The sequence below is a fragment of the Neolamprologus brichardi genome, chromosome 23 (genome assembly GCF_056152115.1).
Source record: "Neolamprologus brichardi isolate AB-2024 chromosome 23, ASM5615211v1, whole genome shotgun sequence".
Taxonomy (NCBI): Eukaryota; Metazoa; Chordata; class Actinopteri; order Cichliformes; family Cichlidae; genus Neolamprologus; species Neolamprologus brichardi.
In genome coordinates, this window is record NC_142125.1 from 1,757,649 (window position 1) to 1,776,278 (window position 18,630).

At 41.3% G+C, this 18,630-nt stretch overlaps 1 protein-coding gene across 4 annotated transcripts in view; it reads left to right on the forward strand.

Annotated features, from left to right (window-relative positions):
• Positions 1-18,630, forward strand: part of LOC102793208 (voltage-dependent R-type calcium channel subunit alpha-1E-like) — an 82,657-nt gene that overhangs the window by 44,004 nt on the left and 20,023 nt on the right. For 3 of the 4 annotated variants that reach the window (XM_087836120.1, XM_087836119.1, XM_087836121.1), the window contains 13 exons: positions 1,279-1,348; positions 1,504-1,621; positions 3,154-3,221; positions 3,388-3,479; positions 5,915-6,799; positions 8,612-8,856; positions 9,333-9,444; positions 11,806-11,935; positions 12,385-12,444; positions 12,719-12,825; positions 13,213-13,309; positions 15,976-16,136; positions 17,399-17,536. In XM_087836120.1, coding sequence (XP_087692246.1) covers positions 1,279-1,348; positions 1,504-1,621; positions 3,154-3,221; positions 3,388-3,479; positions 5,915-6,799; positions 8,612-8,856; positions 9,333-9,444; positions 11,806-11,935; positions 12,385-12,444; positions 12,719-12,825; positions 13,213-13,309; positions 15,976-16,136; positions 17,399-17,536 — 2,283 coding nt within the window. The remainder of the gene's footprint in view (positions 1-1,278; positions 1,349-1,503; positions 1,622-3,153; positions 3,222-3,387; positions 3,480-5,914; positions 6,800-8,611; positions 8,857-9,332; positions 9,445-11,805; positions 11,936-12,384; positions 12,445-12,718; positions 12,826-13,212; positions 13,310-15,975; positions 16,137-17,398; positions 17,537-18,630) is intronic. The other variant, XM_087836122.1, reaches the window with a different exon arrangement.

The window sequence follows — 18,630 nt, forward strand, 5'->3', positions numbered from 1 at the left end:
TGTGATGTCATACTTTTGCGACTTCGGGAAAAACCGGCGTAAAACAAAAAACTGTACTTAAGCTGCGAGAAACCGCCTTTATCCGCCGATCAACGGACCCTAACCCTGACCCTAACCCTTTAATAAACGCTAAGCAGAATTGATATTGTCCTTGCAACATTGGAATTTCATAAATGCACGAATGGGTTGGTGCGCAAAAGAATAACGTCACAATAATGTGATTGGTCACTTGCAATGTTGAACCTGAAACAACATTTTCATGATGATCTGGGAACAACACCAACACGACGATATCAGATCATCCCATGCAAAGCAGCTGTGGCCGAGCTCAAGAACAAAGATATGGAGTTGAAAATGAGAATAATAGAACCTGTTTAAGTAAAATTCACATTTTGTAGTAATTCAGTTCAAGTAAATTCACGTTCACAAACATAATAATAAGGATGAAGCAGACTTCAGGGTGTAGTAGATTCTTATTCACTGAACTGAGAAGACAATAAATGCAATAGATGCTCCTGTTCACAGTTGTTTTTATTATACCAAGACACTGTGTGAGCTCAGTAGAGATTTAAGACTCTACATTTCACACACACACACACACACACACACACACACACACACACACACACACACACACACACACACACAGTGACACACACACACAGCTATTGTTTCTGGTTTCCCCCTGAGTCAAAGGCCCTTTGCCACAAGCTTTTTCCTCATGAAAAGCTGGCTGAGGTAGACGAGCATGTCTAAAAAGTCTGTTAGCCAGATTGTCATACGTTGAATTGTCATTTGTAGACTGATTTTTATGCCTCTGCACAGGCAGCTGTTATGGCTAGATTCATTCACGTTTTCGAGTTATTCATCTGGCTCAAACATCCTGTCAAAATTAAGGACAGTTTAATTCCGGTTTTTGTTTTGTTTTTGCACCAAATCATAATACCAGCCACCCAGAGGGGTTTTATATTGTAAGGTAAACAATTATTCTGAGAAAACCCCAATAGGGAGACAACCCGCTGTGAGCAAGCACTTGGCGACAGCGGGAGGGAAGAACTCCCTTTTAACAGGAAGAAACCTCCAGCAGACCAGGCTCAGTTCGGGGCGAGGTGAGGGAAGGTTCAGTGGGAGAATTATTCACTGATTGTCACACAGTTTCACACAATGGTCTAAAAGTAATGTAACATCCCAAAGGTCCAAATTAAAATTTGGGCAGACATGGGGATAAATGTATCAGTATCCGAGTACTTGATTATAAATGTCACTTATTTTTTACAGGTTCATCTTTGAAGACTACACTCCGACAAACTTTGACACTTTCCCTGCAGCTATCATGACCGTCTTTCAGGTCTGCAAATGAACCTGACACATTTCTTTATTACTATTAATCAAAATATATAGGAAAATTACTTTTAAGTATACATTTTGATAAATGTGGACCTAGAGGTGATTCATCAGCAAAGCTCTGCATGGCCGTGTGCTGCTGTGGGTGTGTTTTCACAGATCCTTACCGGAGAGGACTGGAACGAGGTGATGTACAACGGTATTCGCTCCCAAGGTGGAGTAAAGTCTGGCATGTGGTCTTCTGTCTACTTTATAGTTCTCACCCTTTTTGGAAACTGTATCCTTCTTGCTAAAAATAACAGACAGCCTGCTGTTATTATGTAACGCAGGTTTATTCTAATGTTTCTTAATTGTACCTGAAATTGTAGCCATTGTTTCCATTGTTCACTGTCCCGTTTGATCTCATTTGTAAAGCTTAACATATCGATTTGTGTTAGATTCTTGAATTCTAATTAAGAGAGTGGAAGACACTGTATACAAACAGACATGTGAAGCAGACAGATCAATAACATTGACCGTCTGCTCGATGTCCTTCATGGACTCCTTCTAGTTGTCCTTTGTCTATAGGAGGAGGAAGCTTTTTACATTTTTGGAAATTTCTCTTTTACCAAATGGACAAAAACTACCTACAGCTAACTAGAAAGTGATTAAAAGTAAAGAACTATTATATATATAACGAACTATATACATCATTTGGTCTCAACCAAACCTACACTCACTGGATCTTTCATTAGGTACTCCTTTCAAGTGCTGGTTTGGCCCTTTTGCCTTCAAAACTTATTTGTCTTATTGGTGACATGGATTCAACAAGGTGATAGAAAGAGGAGATTTTTTCCCCTTATTGACATGATAGCGCCACACAGTTGTTGCAGATTTCTTGGTAGCACATCCATAATGCAAAACTGTCCCACCATACCCCAAAAGGATCGAGATCTTAGTACTGTGGAGGTCATTTGGGCTCATTTTAATGTTCAAGAAACCCGTTTGAGATGATTCGAGCTTTGTGACTTGGTGCATTAACCTACTGGAATCAGCCTCCAGTAGATGGGTACACTGTAAAGAGGTGGTTAGCAGCAATACTAAGGTAGGTGTTAGATGATGCTCAGTTGGTACTAATAAAGAAAATATCCCCCATACCATTGCATCACCTTCCTGAGCCACTAACAGAAGGAAGGGTCCATCCATGCTTTAATGTTGTTTGTGTTTTGTCCCCACCATCCAAATGTCTCAGCAGAAATCAAGACTCATCAAACCAGGAAATCCAATTTTCTGTTGTCCAGTTTTGGGAGCCCATGCAAGATTGTAGCCTCAATTTCCTGCTTTTAACTGACAGAAGTGGCATCTGGCGTGGTCTTTGCTGTTGTAGCCCATCTGTTTCAGCGTTCAATGCCGTGTGTTCACAGATGGACTTACCTTGGTTGGAGCAAGTGCTTATTTGAGTAACTGCACAAAGCAATCTGGCCATTGTCCTCTGACCACTGGTATTACTGTCAGAAGGCATTTTTCCCCAGATAACTGCTGCTCGCTGCATATTTTCAGGTTTTTATTTTTTGGGACCATTCTCTGTAAACCCTCAGAGATGTTTGTGGAGGAAAATCTCAGTAGATCAGCAAATTGTAAAATCATCCAACCAACCCATCTGGCGCCAACAGTCATCCCTCATTGATGGTCATTGTTGTCAGACCTTGAACATTTTTGTGCTGTTGCACAGGTGCAACGTGGTTTTTATGATTTCAGTCTGCAGTACTGTGGCGCATCTGTCTCTTAACAAAGAGTTCATCTGTTAGTCCTTAACACAGGTGTAACCAGACACTTTGCTTAATGTCTTCTTGGCCATTGCTGTGGATAACCTTGCCAATGCACAAGAGCTAACAAAGGTAATAAAACATGAATAACAAAAAAGCTTCATTTAATCCTCTTTATTAATGCTGAGTAGTTTTAAAAATCTCCCCTCTTTCTTTTTCGCTGTCTAATTTTATTCCATTATTTAAAATTACAGATTTCACAGCTGTTCATTTCCTCATCTTCTCTTCTTTTGATCAGGATGAAGAGGAAGCAGAGGCAGCGTTCAACCAGAAGCATGCTCTGCAGAAGGCGAAGGAGGTTGGACCATTGTCCTCCTTCATGTCCTCAGAGTAAGTGCTGTATGCAGCCTCTCCTGCCTGACCTTCTCTCCTTCCTCTCTCTATCTCGTCCTCCCTCTTGTTCCCTTCTTCAGCCAAGAAGTGTATCGAGTCTTCCATGTGGTGCAATAGATTTTGGATTACTAATAAAACTACAGAATGTAGAACAGTTAGATGTGCCATCAGTACAAACGATGACTAAATCGAGTGTCTCTCGGTGCTGGCTCGTAAAAGTTAAACATCACTTAGAGGTTGTCGAGTGAATCGGTTTTAGGTGCAGAAAGGTCTACTATCTATCCTCTGCCTGACCCCTGCTCTGTAATTTGCTCCTAATTGAAGTCTATGTCTCCATGGTTACTGGCTCCACTCTGGGGTGGGAGGTGCTGACATAGTTGTTATGGAAACAGGAGTACTTAGGATCCAAATTAAGGGTGGTGTGTCCATTACAGTAATACACGCCTGTGCCTCTGCAAAGCAGATGTTTTCACTGGAAAATGTTATTAATAAAATGATGTGACCTTATTTTCTCAGTGTCCAGGTCTCCAGCTTTCAGAATAGATGCTTTTGTTGTTTGTCCTTGGGAACTGATTGAACATTGCTTTGACATAGTTGGTGGAAGTGCATGTGCATGAACACAGGTGGGGGCGTCCTGCTCTGTATGCACGCTGTGTATCGAGAACCAAGCGGTTTGTTGCATGGGCATGAAGACGATTCTATGGGAACACAGAACATAAACATAAATTACTTTATTTATTCTGTCTCTGTCTTTCATTCTTGAGACCTTGCCCTTTTTGTTAAAGGTTCTTGATGAAGAAAACAAAGATTAAAACAAAACAGATGAAAATTGCTGAGTATTAACTTCACTTGAACCAGACGAGGGTCCGGGTTCTTATCAGAGCCCGTAGGGTCAACTTGACAGAGGACACTTTGAACTTTAAGGGTTTCGGGTCTCATCTCTGGTGTCAGCAGTGAAACTGTAGCAGTGCCTGCCCCTGCTAGCCCTGAAGAAAGTTTTTGCATGGCAGCATTTCCAAAGTTAAAAGAGTGCAAGACGCTGGAGGTTGATTATTGTGTCATCTTGGGAAACGCATGCTTCTGGTCAGCATGATCAAAGGAAGAAAAACAGAAAGATATGCACGCACACTCACCCAGAATGGAACATTTTGGTGCGTGCTCAGTTTTTCTTTCACCGGGAAGTCTTTAATCCCGCTCTCAAACACTCCTCAGTATTTTCAAGCTAATATTTAGAAGCTCGGCACTCGAATTCCCCCGTTAGCTCCACTAGCATGAATGCTAATCTGTGAGTGCACTGAAGTGGCAGTCGTGTTCAGAGCTGCATCCCAATGTGCTGGTTTTGTTCAAAGGGTGTCTGGAAATGTACTCTTTGTCTGCTGACGGAGCCATCTCTGTGTTTTCTACCTGTCCTCATACCGTAGCTCAGAATGTGTAACATCTCAAGATGTCTTTTTTTTATCTATGTTGTGCTTACTGTTAATGTTTATTAATGTTGTTTAATTGTTTCTGATACTGTTACCATCTTGTTTGTCGATGTGCTGCTCGGCTCCAGCGGAGACACACACCAAAGCGTCCATTTAATCTCATTCAGAATATTTTTTTCAAAGCAACGTGGGAATAAATGTGGCATTAATATTTCATTTTATTTATGTGTGCAGAATTCAGAAAATAGTTTCTTCCCTCCAGCTATGAATAATAAATTCACAGCAGCTGGTAAATGGCACGAACAGTCTAGATAGTTGTTTTCACGGCCGCGTCTTTGCGCGAGGCGCCAGTTTGCTGTGTGTCTCCTGGCCTGTTTTGTCTCTGCTTACAAAGCACTAATGTCTTGTTTTCAACCAATCGCTCATTGATAACACGGATCACACAAGAGTCCACGCTCCAGTAAGTAACGCTGTCTGTTCAACTCTCTGAATCTCTCACTCGTAGACTCATCCTGTGTGCTGTTCTGTCCGTGCTCTGTCCTGTACCTTCCGACTCTCCAGCATCATTTGAAGCTACATTTCTTTCTAAGACTTATTCCACTGACATCGTTTTGCATCTTAGCATTTTTGTTTTTCAAGTCGCACAACAATTCCTGGCTTATTTTTTCACCCGACATCTTCATCGAAAAACCAAAAAGTTGCTTCATGTTGGATGAAGTTTCTCTTTGTAGCTGGTAAATCACTCGAACATCAACCCAAAGCACTCGCGCTGTGCTGTGATGTTAATGTGATGTACATGTTTTGACTGCAAACGTACATTTCATAAATCAAAAATTAAAAAATGAAGTTTCAATCAAATCAAATCACCCATGACAGACTTAGATCTATACATTACGACGCTAAAATAAAACCATTTCAGCACGAATGCTTAAACAAACCTTATTTTAAACCTGCTTAATGCTTTCTGTCTACGTATGCTGACATCGTCCCTCATTTTCCTTTTTCCAGGGGAAGCCGCAGGAGGCGGCCCTATCTGTACAGGAAACGAGCCATTCACCGCAGCAGGCCTACCTATGCCTGCTCCCTGGAGGAGGCCCATGGCAGTGTCAGGGAGGGCCGCCCACCCCCACCACTCAACCCCTCTAACTCTTTCATGTCCAGGAGAGAGAGAGGAAAGAGGATGACCATGTCAGTGTGGGAGCAGAGGACCAGCCAGCTGCGGAGACACCGCCAGATGTCCAGCCGAGAGATCCTGTTCAGTAGCCCCGCCGAAGACAAAGACGGTCCTCCTGCCTCGAGCCAGGCTCACGTACGTCCACTTTCGCTGCACCGCAAGGCCGTGCAAACACCGTCAGGGAGTATAAAGCATCTGACAGATCCTTTAGCCTCCCCAGCCAAGACCCAGCCTTCAGGCTCCTCCATATCTGTGGATGCGCCACTGGATGCAGCTCCGTCTGGTGACATACCCGAATCAGTGGAGCCAGAATCAGCGGATCCCACTGATTCTGTGTTCAGGAACATACCAGAGCCGCCTGATTCAGTGCCCATGCCTCAGAGCAAAAACCTGGATGTTAGTCAGAGTCACAAACACGTCAGTGAGCGTCTCAGCCCCAGATTGAACGGTGAGCGTCAACACAGGGCAGTAAAGAAGTTCAGACCGCCAGATAACGGGGAGGCACTGACTCCAGACATGGGAGGTCGTGGTGGAAACAGGGGCGGTAAGGACTTGTATCACTATGACCATCAGACCAGGACCAGAAGTCAGGGGTCTTCTCCTGCAAATGGAGGCCAGGCGGCGAGCTGCTCTGTCGTCGGGGACAAGAAGAGTAACCCTGGGAAAGCAGAAGACGCTAAAAACAAAGAGGGAGACGTCTCCAAGCATGAGGAGAGCAGGTGAGACACAAACATGTCTTTTTAGTAGCTGAGGTTGTTTGGCAGATAAAGTTTAAGGGCGATGGAGTGATCAAATGGAAAGGGGGGATGCCATCCCAACAGGAGATCACATTTTAATCCCAATACTTAATTATGTGACTTGGAAAAAGTGTAGCAACATGTTATACAATGGAGAAAAAACATAACTTCCAATAAGATAACAAATTAATAGCTTTTTTCTTTCATGCACCTTTGACCATTTTAATGAAATTCAAACCTAATTTAATCGAATATTAGTTTCCAAAAGATAAATCTAACGTTTCTGCGAGGAATCATTGACCAAAGTGTGGATTTGCAGTTGTTTGAACTAGCATGCCACAGCTTAAGGTCCTTTCATCAACCATTCATTGGCACCTGTACATAAAATTATCTCCCTATTCTCCATCCATGTCAGCAAAGCTGACAAACGATCGGGCAAACAAGATGCAAGAGACGATCTAATCTGTCATGGTTTTTGGTCATTTCATGCCATGTCAGAGATGTTGAAAGGACCGAGGTCAACATTTCACACTTGGCTTTAAACTGCTGTTTTAATTGATCTCAGTATGTTTCCTTTAAGTTTGTAAAACTCTTATTTGTGTGACCAGTAGGGCTGCCACAAACGATTATTCTGATAGTCGACTAGTCACCGATTATTTTTGCGATTAGTCGACTAATCAGATCATCATCCATTGGACGTAAAACTACAGCTTATTGCACCAGCAGCATCTGCTCTTATATAACTATCATTAGCTTACAGCTTTAAGTGTTTAAGGTATGTGCTAACTAAAAATAAAGACAAGATGATAGTTTATTAAATTTTAATGAAATTTGCAGATTGTTTCGGTGAAGTTTAATAAACTCCTTGCTATCTAAAATATAACAGGACACCGGAGTAAATTCTTGAGCATCTCACACTTCTGATGATCAGCTGTCTGCTTGATGTTTATTCAGCTGTGTAAAAACTATAACTTTAATCTCAGCCAAACCGATTTACTCAGGAACAAATAAAATACTAAAAAAAAGCTAAACAATAACATTTTTAAGTTATCTAAGTGACTTATATATGTTTAACCTGAGTAGCGAAAGACGGCGGTGGGTTTGAAAACGATTTGCCGGGAGTCCGGTGTTCTCACGGCTCTAGTTAGCCTAGCCCCCGGCTAGCTATCGAGCTAGTGGGTAACAGACGTCTCCGAAAACGTCGGAGCGCTTTTGAAAATATGTGGTGTCTTGATAAACTGAGCAGATATTTGAGGTTTACACAGCTACATTCTCGCCTGAAAATATGTTAAACGTTTATTTTGTGACCCAGAAAGAATAATAAGAGTAATATTAAAACTAACTAGCTGCCGCCATTGTTGGAAACTGAGCTGGGCCGCGCTATGAATTCTGGGACACAGCTTCTTCTTCTTCTTCGGGGTTTAACGGCAGCTGGCATCCTTGTACATGCAGTGCTGCCATTTTCTGTTTCAGTCCGTTATTACACTCTTAAATCCTACTACTTATTCCTGCGTCTTTTGAGATCTTACAAAGCTTCAAACAAAGTGTCGACTATTAAATTAGTCGTCGACGATTTTGATAGTCGACGTAATCGTGGCAGTCCTAGTGACCAGTGACTGAACTGTACTACTCTAATCTCTTCTTATGTCTTTTATACTCAAACTTTTATTTCTTCTCCAGCTTTGGAGTCGATAGATTCGCCACCCAGCAGCAGCTGTCCTGCTGCGAGCGTGTCACAGCAGGACAGCTGCTGCTCACATCTGTCCGGTAACGTGTTCCTCTCTACATCTCCAGACTGAGTGATAAGAGTGCAGAAAGGGACAGCGCTCCGGCAGATAACCAGAGCCACGCTGGTGATCAGTGTCCCCAGAAGCAAGAAGAACCTCCTCAGCCTTCAGAGCCGCCTGCGCCTGCCGTCCCAGAGGACAACAAAGAAGAAACAGAGCTGCAGCAGGAACGGGATCAGTCTCAGCTGAGCTCCAGTGTGATCATCGAAGTGCCCAATGTGCAGTCATCTCTCGAGCTCTCCACAATCAAAGGTAATGGACCAAATGTAGATTTGTGATTTTCAGGTAATTTCTTGTTTTCTCTAATGGCTTGTGAGGAGGCTGCTCGTATTTGCAGCCTCGTCTGAAAGCTCATCAGTGATCGTTTACGTGGGACTGGTTTCCATTCTCACAGGTGGATGATCTGCAGCTATTATAAACTCAAAAAAGCATTTTTGAAATGTTCTAGTAAAGCTCTGAGTAAGGATGCAGTTATAGGGACGTGCTTGATCTCATATCTATTACAGAGATAAAGCATTCTAGGAAACAGTGAGTCATGTCATCACCTAAGCCAGGCCCCACAGTTCACAGCTTACTGCTGCTAGACTTCATCACCTCTCGCTGGATTTTTCTGGTTAAAAGTCCCCACAGAAAACTGAGCTTTTAGTTTTTAGGTTGGCTTTCTGAGGCTAATGCTGTCCTAGTGGGCTGTGATAAAAACAGAATCTCCTTCTCTTGACCTCCTGCAGTCAACAGTAAGGACCCCGAACAGTGTAAGGCAGAGAAGGAGGAATCAGAAGAGACGCAGCCGGCCAACTCTGTGATCCCAGACAGTATGTTCATCTTCAAACCTGACAACCCGTAAGTTGCTGTCTCTTACATGGACTATTGTATCATGTCTGTGTGACGGGGGAATAATAGTGCAGCAGGACTGCAGAGAGTTTGATTAGAAGGTCAATTGCATTCTCGTGTTTCAGAGTCTCCTCTAGTTGCCAGACAACCTCACAGTAAGTAATGCCTGGATTATCTGGGCTTCAGTTCATTGGATTTCAAGCAGCCAACTCTCAAAATACTCTGTTAAATTAACGGTGCATTCAAGCGCACCTTGTAAACCCAAAAGCCAATAATTAAATGGAGGAATAAGTAGTTTAATTTGGCTTTAAGTGTCAGTGGTTTTATGCATCTGGCATTTTCTCAGTCTTAAATGAAGACCAAGGGGTTTGTTTTTAGAGGTTTCAGTCTTTAAAAGCAAGCAATTCATTAAATTAAACAGCTAACAGCTGCAGAATATTCATGCATTCAGGCTGTGAATGTGAAAAACACATATGAGTAGAATAATTCATGACATTATGCAAAAACTGGTCCAGTCAAATGTAGCGATGCACTTAAATGTAACCCTTTAAAGCCAAAGTGTTTGATTCATGAGTTTTAGTACATTTTGGAGATTTCTGTATTTTGTTTTGTTTTGTTTTTTCGGACAAAAAGCAAAATAAGCAAAACTAAAAATAGCAAAACTGCCAACAATATGATAAACATTTAAAATCATATATGCAAATTAACATTTTCTCTAAAGTATTTCATGGTTCAGGTTTTAAAGGGTTAAATCCACTTAGCTGTTTGTTTCTTACCTGTGCCACTTAACTTCAATATTTAATATGAAATCATCTTAAAATGCAAAAACACAAAATTCTGTCAGTAAATATTCCTGTGCAACTGTTGCTAACACAACGCGTGTCATCTCCAAACACTGAAGGAAGCAAACCTGTGGCATTTACTGAGTTCATCAATTACGAGGCTCTGCGACATGTTATGCATCGTCATGAAATGACAGTCAGAAACATTTCTTCAGAGCGAAGTTTTCTAACTGTGAGATGTCGCAGACAGCAAATTGAGGAAGAAGCTGCAGCTCTCACTCTTGTGTTCTGATAAAGATGATCAGGCACTCAACAGCAGTGTTGGTCAAGTTACTTGAAAAAAGTAATCAGTTACTAATTACTGATTACTTCCCCAAAAAAGTAATCCCGTTACTTTACTGATTACTTATTTTCAAAAGTAATTAATTACTTAGTTACTTAGTTACTTTTTAAAAACATGATTTACAACCTGAATAGGTGATAAAGTGATAGATCTTTCAGCCCAATTCTACTTTTTCTACATAATCATCATACAAAATGTAATCAAATGGAAAAGTCTCTTTTTAAAACTTGTTTTATTAGTTTTAATCTTTTAACTTTATGCATCAAGCAAAAATTTAATTATCTGCAACATTCTCTGACTGGAAGAAATTAGTTTAACATTTAAACCTATTTTCTGCACATTCCAGCACATAAAATAAAATATTTTGTGTGTTTACACTCAGTCTTTCAAATAGATGCAAGTAAAACACAGCAGAAAATAAATAAAGTCAAAGACTAGCGGTCCTGTTGCTCTATTTTCACCTGTAAAGCAGGAGTGGGGTAGGCGGAGGGTTACCCTGGTGCAGGTGTGCAGCGGTCAGTGGAAGAATCCGCGAGTTTCTCTGTGAGTTTCCCATTACGTCGTAGCTACTCGGTGCTTGTTTGGAAGTTTAGGGGTTTTTTCGCTGTAAAAAGAAGTTTTCTTCCCACGCACAACGGACACTAATGTTTTTGTCACTTTTTATGGAATCAAACTCAAAGTAAGGTCAGTACTTCCACGCTTTAAACGCTGCACGCTCATACTCTCTCTGCACTCGATATATGATCCATTGTTGATCTGCACACAGCTGTTGTCACGAACGTCGCACTCGCTTACGTCACTGTCATGAGACATTCTCGCAAAAAAATCACGGTTTTAGTAACGCAGTAATGCAGCGTTCCTACGGGAAAGTAACGGTAATCTAATTACCATTTTTGCAATAGTAATCCCTTACTTTACTCGTTACTTTAAAAAAGTAATCGGATTACAGTAACGCGCCCATCTCTGCTCAACAGAAATGTTTCTAGGATTTGTTATGACTCTAAATCCTCTTAATTTATCTTTTATTTCGATGCTTTTCAGTCTGAAACAGCACAGCTTGGTGACATAAGGAGAAGTTGGAACCGATATTTGTTTGAAAAAGAAAGAAATTTTTTTAATTCTTGATTTTCATATGAATTTGTAATCCTTGCATATTAGTGTATAAACTGTGGCTAAACGTCTAGTCTTCTTTGTAAATAGCGTACCAGTCTGTGCCTTACGTGGTCTCCACTCTGCTCTCTCCAGTGTGCGTCGAGCGTGTCATTATGTGGTGAACCTCAGGTACTTTGAGATGTCCATCCTTCTGGTCATTGCTGCTAGTAGTATCGCGCTGGCTGCTGAGGACCCTGTAGCCACCTCGTCGCACTGGAATAAGGTTTGTGTTCACGCTAATGTACGAATCACCTGTGTGAGGCAGGTGTTACACGATTGTCTCAGTGGAGGATCCAGTCTTTCTGCTTTTTCAATCACTCTCATCCTGAGTTCAATCGCGCTTTATCAGCACTGTGGGTTTCTCAGCTCCCCTCAGGTGAGCAGATTAAATATCATTAAGAACAGAAGGGGAAAAAATCCTTAAACTGTTTTGCAAAAGGCCGCTCGATGGGGGGGCAATTATATCTGATGAGTGCGGCAAATGAGGTCTGAAACACACTGAGCCTGGTTATTCGCTGGAGGAGCGCGGCTAATCCTGCGCTGCATTAATGTAATTTGACTTTTTCCTGCTAAGCGACTATCAGGAAGCAAATCGTTTTCGCTCATTGTTTTCTGCGCCCTTTGTGTGTCGTCTCTGATATTTCTAAAGCGTCTCTGGCTGTGACTTTACAGGTTCTGCGCTATTTTGACTACGTGTTCACTGGAGTCTTCACATTTGAAATGATAATAAAGGTGAGTTATTATGTAAAAATATCAGAAGAAATGGTGCTGAATCATGTAAATGTATCTCATGGGTTTAAATTCAAAGACATGTTGTGGTTTAGCTGGATGAGATCAGTAACAGACAGAACAAACACAGAAAAACGACTACCAAAGACGCTGAAGTAACCGGTTTTATGTTAGAATTAGGACCCTCTGCTGTGTTTTAGCCTTGAAGTAACAAACATGAATTTATTGCAGCAAGTTGAGGGCTGTAATCACATTATCGCCTCTAACTCGTCTCCAGATGATTGATCAGGGTCTGATCCTCCACGATGGCTCCTACTTCAGAGACCTGTGGAACATGCTCGACTTCGTCGTAGTGGTGGGAGCGCTGGTGGCCTTCGCCCTCACGTCAGTCACGTGATTTATTTTTATTACTCTCATGAGCTAATCATATGTCTTAACACAAAAGTGTCTCTAAATCAACCGTAAGTTATCTTTTGCATCGCAGTCTGTTCCATTTCCTTTATGGGTTTGTAACTGTTGTTATAAATGTCCCTCTCTCCTGCTTTAACTGTCTGTGGATGATGCCTCTGTGGGATTGACCAGCAGCAATGTGATGGGGTAAAAGACTAAGAAAAGTCCTCTCTTATGAAAAATACTCACTTTAAATGTAGTTATTTAGATTTCTGCAGAATGCCAAATTTGTAAAATACATGTTGTGACAGTGGGTTAAAGGTGAAAAAGAAGAAGAGGCAAAAATGGGACATTAACGATGTTCACGCTGTTTCTGTACAGAAATAACAAAGGACGGGATATTAAAACCATCAAATCTCTGAGGGTGTTGCGCGTCCTCAGACCGCTGAAGACCATCAAGAGGCTTCCTAAACTAAAGGTGTGAAATGCTTTTGACTGTAGTTGGCTTATTTGTCTGTTTTGGTTTTGATGAAGCAGTTCATTAAAAAAAAAAAGATTTTAAGAGTTTAAAGTTACACCAAAGAGAAATCAAATTAAATTAAAATGTAAAAGATAGAATTTAAATTTGGTAAAAATGTTGACAGTCACATACATTTGTATGTCAGAGCTCAAGCATGAACTTACACGTTGCTTCAGGTTTAGAGTTTCTGTCATGATCAGGCTGTGTGCAGGCAGGAGAGGACCCAAACGCAAACTCACGGGAAAACAGGACTGAACTCAAAATACAGCTTTATTGCTGACAGAGGATAAAGGCGATACAAAATAATTTGAAACTAAACTGGGAAGTACTAAGGAAGTGACTCACGAGGAAACACACGGAGGGGCACAGTCATGAGGGAGAACGCGACACTGAACTGAGGGAGACGTGGACGTAAATGCACAGAGGGTTAACGAGGGAAGTGGGGGCACATGGGGAACACAGCTGACACAGATAATCGTAACGAGACAGGGCAGGAGTGAACACAACATGACGCATACTGACGAGAGACTGTCAAAGTAAAACAGGAAGTACACAGAGGTTCAGACAGGAGGAGGGAGAGCACGGACATAATGGGCTGGGGAAAACATGGAATAAAACACAAGGAGGGGAAACGAGGGTTCACAGATAGACAGAGGGGCACACAGGGGGTTACTGAATAAGGAACATCTTAACTAAACAACCAGGGAACCAAGGCATAAATAAAGAACAAAATACAAGAACACACGAAAACTAAGAATACTGGACCAACATGGCCCAGGACCATGACAGTTTCCTTTGTTTCCTGTTATGTCTGTTCACTTTTATTTATGTAGCACTAAATCCCAACAACAGTTACGTCGTGTTAGACCCGACAATAACACCTGCGTTAGCTGTGTACTACAACAGCTTACATATGCAATGGTCCTTCAAACCTGCGTGCGACACGGTCACTGCGCACAGGAACTCTGCGCTGCGCACAAAAAAGCTCAACCAGGATTGAAATTAAAGTAAATACGTAACATTCTGTGTTGTTTTGCAGTGTGAGTCAGTGACCGGTGACTTATAATGCGATTCACATTAGTATTATGCAGCTAATCAACGTCGCTGACAGGCTGTGACTGCGTCCTTATGTGCCGCCACCAGTGTTTTAGCGGCGTGGCCGATGTGGAGTGAAGACACACTAATGACAACGTGTACAACCAGTGGAGATGTGAGCAGCAATTTACGGGAAAAGTGTGGACTTCAAACTATATACCAGTTTTTATAAAACGAGAGTTATTGTTCATTATGTTTTTTATTATGTTTTCTTCCTGAATAGTGTTGTTGTTGTTTTTACCAGGGGAAAACATGGTAAAAACTGCGTTTTCTAAGGAAAGCGCTCGAAAGCATTCTGCCTGTGAGTTAAAAAAAACACCCTTTCCTATTGGTGGAAAAATATCCCATGTCAACCAATAAAAAAATGACATGGCAACGCGGCATTTGGTTGTTTAGGAAGAGCGAAAGAGAGAAAGAGTTTTGAGATGTTAGAGATTTGTGAGGTTTAGCGTGTCTACAGTTAGTGTGTTGTGTAGTGGACAGTTTTGCTGTGTGTGTCAGAACAATGAGTGACTGCTGAATGTGCTGCCAGAAAGCTACTAAAGGCAGATTACAATGTAAATACTGTCTCCAGGTTAAAAACAGTGATACACCTGCTGCTGTCTGCAGGTATCAGGCTCCTCCGAGTGGCACAACTAATTTGTGTGGCATCCTCTTTGATGCAGAACAGCTGATTGTTCTGTAAATAGTTATTTTTAAAAACGCATTGACTGCATTTTTAGATAAATAGCTGCAAATAACTTTGTTGTTTGCAAAATTCAGTTACTTTTTTTTAACTAGTAACTATAATTAATTACTTTTTCAAAATGGCTTGCCCAACATTGGTCATTATATACCGTATTTTGCAGACAAAGAGTTACAGGACTCTCCTCCAGACCACAGCAGGAACTTCACGCAGAGCTTTATAAAAAAAATGTTAAGTTGTGTTTTCAAAATTGGAATTCAGCTTATTTTACTTCCAGTAGCCAACATGCTACAGATCATGAACAAGATTTTTTTTCATTGTTAAGTGAGTTATAGCACTTAATTAAAAGTATTATAACAGAAATGTAAACGCTGTAATTTGATTATTTTAGTAAACATGTAACTTGGATGGATTTGATGCTGGCGTGACCGCAGTGCACACATCTGCTGTTGCTCACAGTGGTCCAACAGACCGCTCAGGGAGTTTTTGCTCTGACACATGAGGAATTAGAGGGAACCTTGCACATGAATGTCTGTTCTGTGTTTTTCTTATAACTGTTTGTTGCAAACCAGAGAGAACAGAAACAAAATGAACAGACAGACAAGAGTAATAAACCATGAGCAGCAAACTGTGAGCACTGAAGCGTGAAGACCTGTTCTAACTGATCAGATCTCCAAATCTGCTGTTGATACCGTCAGAAAGCCTGGAGACGTATTGCTCAGGACCGCTGTAAAAATAGCGAGGTGGTCTGGCTTCCTGGAAGCAAAATATAAAGAAGCGGGGACTGGCCATGGTTGACCAGAATCTGAATGTAAGGCTTTCTACATGTGTTCCTCTCTTCCAGGCGGTGTTTGACTGCGTAGTGACGTCTCTGAAGAACGTCTTCAACATCTTAATCGTCTACAAGCTTTTTATGTTCATCTTTGCCGTCATCGCTGTTCAGCTCTTCAAGGGGAAGTTTTTCTACTGCACCGATAGTTCGAAGGACACAGAGAAAGACTGCCAGTAATGCTCTCTTATATCTCTACATTTTATAAATTAAATTGTAACTTGAAAATATTTTAGGAGAATGCGGTTAATAAACCTAAATATTAGGGGTGCAACGATACTCGTATCAATAATGAACCGTTCATACAGTGCTTTCGGTTCGGTATGCATATGTATCTAACAATACAAAATTTTTAATTTATTTTATCAACTTTCCTTCTGACGATGCTGTCTGTGTTGAGCGCTCAGTGGATCTGCGTTCGACTACTCCGCCTAGGCTGCACTGTCGAGCGCAGATTCACTGAGCGCAGCGCAAGCTAGCAAGACAGAAGTTAAGCTCGTTGCAACATGGCAAACTGAACCTCCCCCACCCTCATTCAGATCTGGCGTTTGGAACTATTTTGGTTTTCATGTGACGTATGACCCTGAAGGTAAGCGTGTCATGGACTAAAGTAAAACAATATGTTGGATGTGCCACGCAATGCTCAATTACATGGGTGGGAACTAGTGTGTTAGCGCAGTTAGCTCGTTAACGTGTTAGCCGTCCAGCCCCACGCACGGGGCGATCCGCGGTAGCTCGTTAACGGAGATTTGCCGTGTTGTGGCGTTAATGTCATTTCAGATTAACGCTGACAGCACTAGTGGGAACACAACGAATATGACTGCACATTTACTCCGACATCATCCTAGTGCAAAGACAAGTGGAAGCAGACAAAAACAACAAGCACGCATGCTACAAACTTTAGCCGAGTCATTTAGACAGCCGTTAGCACATGATTCTCCTTATGGGGACCTGATATGTTTAATATGCTGCTGAGAATATAGCCCAGAAGAAGCGTATAGTATAGCTTTTATTTTGGAAAGAGACATTTCTCTGTAATAAACTCTCTTTTCCAAAGATGAGTGATTCCTCAATCAGATAGATTTATTTTTTTATTACTTTGTTGTTTCAGCAACATTAAATTTAAAAACTGTACTTTTGAGTTAAAATATATATTTATAATTTTAATAAATGACAAATTAAAAAGGCATGAACTTTTTTTTGTATCGAAAAAATATCGAACCGTGACACCAAAGTATCGAACCGAACCGTGAATTTTGTGGATCGTTGCACCCCTAATAAATATGTAAGCGTGATGGTATGAACGTCTGTGTGTTGAGTTGGGTGTGGTTGAAGTTGAGGCTGAAGGTGGGAGGTGAAGCAGGGGGCAAAGGGAAACCAAGACCAGAGACGACAATGACAAAAACAACCTCACCATGATGGTTGTATTTTCCTTCAGGGGTTACTATATTGACTATGGGAAAGACAAGAAAGAGGTGAAGAGAAGAGAGTGGAAGAGGCATGAGTTTCACTACGACAACGTCATCTGGGGGCTCCTTACTCTCTTCACGGTTTCCACTGGAGAGGGATGGCCTCAGTGAGTTCACTTTAGATATTCGTGCCAATTTCAGCTTTCTTTCATTGGAGCCTTGTTTAATTTTATGTGCATTTATAACAATTTAACATCTGGCTTGTCCTCTGGTTCCAATGTGACCTTTCATGAAGGAAATTTATTAGATGTGATTCACTCAATGACTATATTGCTCAACTAATTCTTTATTGTTCAACTAATTCTTAAAAACAATTTCAGAAGAAAAAGCTGCTGTAACACATGATCTAATAATGTTCAGAAAGAGAAAATTTCCTGCACAGAGTAACGCTTTCTGGCACAACTTCACTACTTCCAGGAGGCACGGAGAAGAAGGCTGAAGCTCCAGCAGCGCTTCTAGACTTTGTCGTTTTGGCTTGAGCAGCATTTTGGTCTGCAGCCTTCATCAGGGGCGTCACCGATGACTAAACGTGTCGCTAGGGATGGGTATTGATAAGATTTTCACGATTCCGATTCCATTTTCGATTCTGTTTAATGATTCGATTCTTTATCGATTCTTTTTAAAAAGGAGAACACTAAGGTCGATTAGCTTAGAACTTTGTTTTATATCTTCTCTTTGAACAAGATAGAAATTTAGGAGTAACATGGCCTTACAAACCCAACAGTGAGATCTTAAGAGATCCACAGCCTACGGCTCTTCAATGGGGTGTCACAGGGTCCCCAGGAAAAAAATTGTAAATGTAAAATAATAAAATAAATATTCTTCTGTAGCAATAACAAAGTATAACATAAATTATTCTGTAGCAAATACACAAGAATATCCAGTAATGTCCCTGCCTACAATTAAACACATTCACTTACTGAAAATCATCTGCTGTGACAAATGGTCACAATGGCTGCAAACCTTTGACCACAAACTGAGTCACTGCTCGGTGACATTCGTCTGTCCTGGCCTGAAAGGAGATGCTACCTGCCGCATTAACGGGAGAGGACGTGCAAACATTACCGCTGCTGCTGGGTTGAGATTCACAAGTCGAGCGGAATTAAAAACACGACATTCATTTAAGGTCATCGTGTGTTTTGTGAGCAAATGCTTTTGCATATTCGTAGTGTTTCCTCCCTTAAATGAAATATCTACTTTG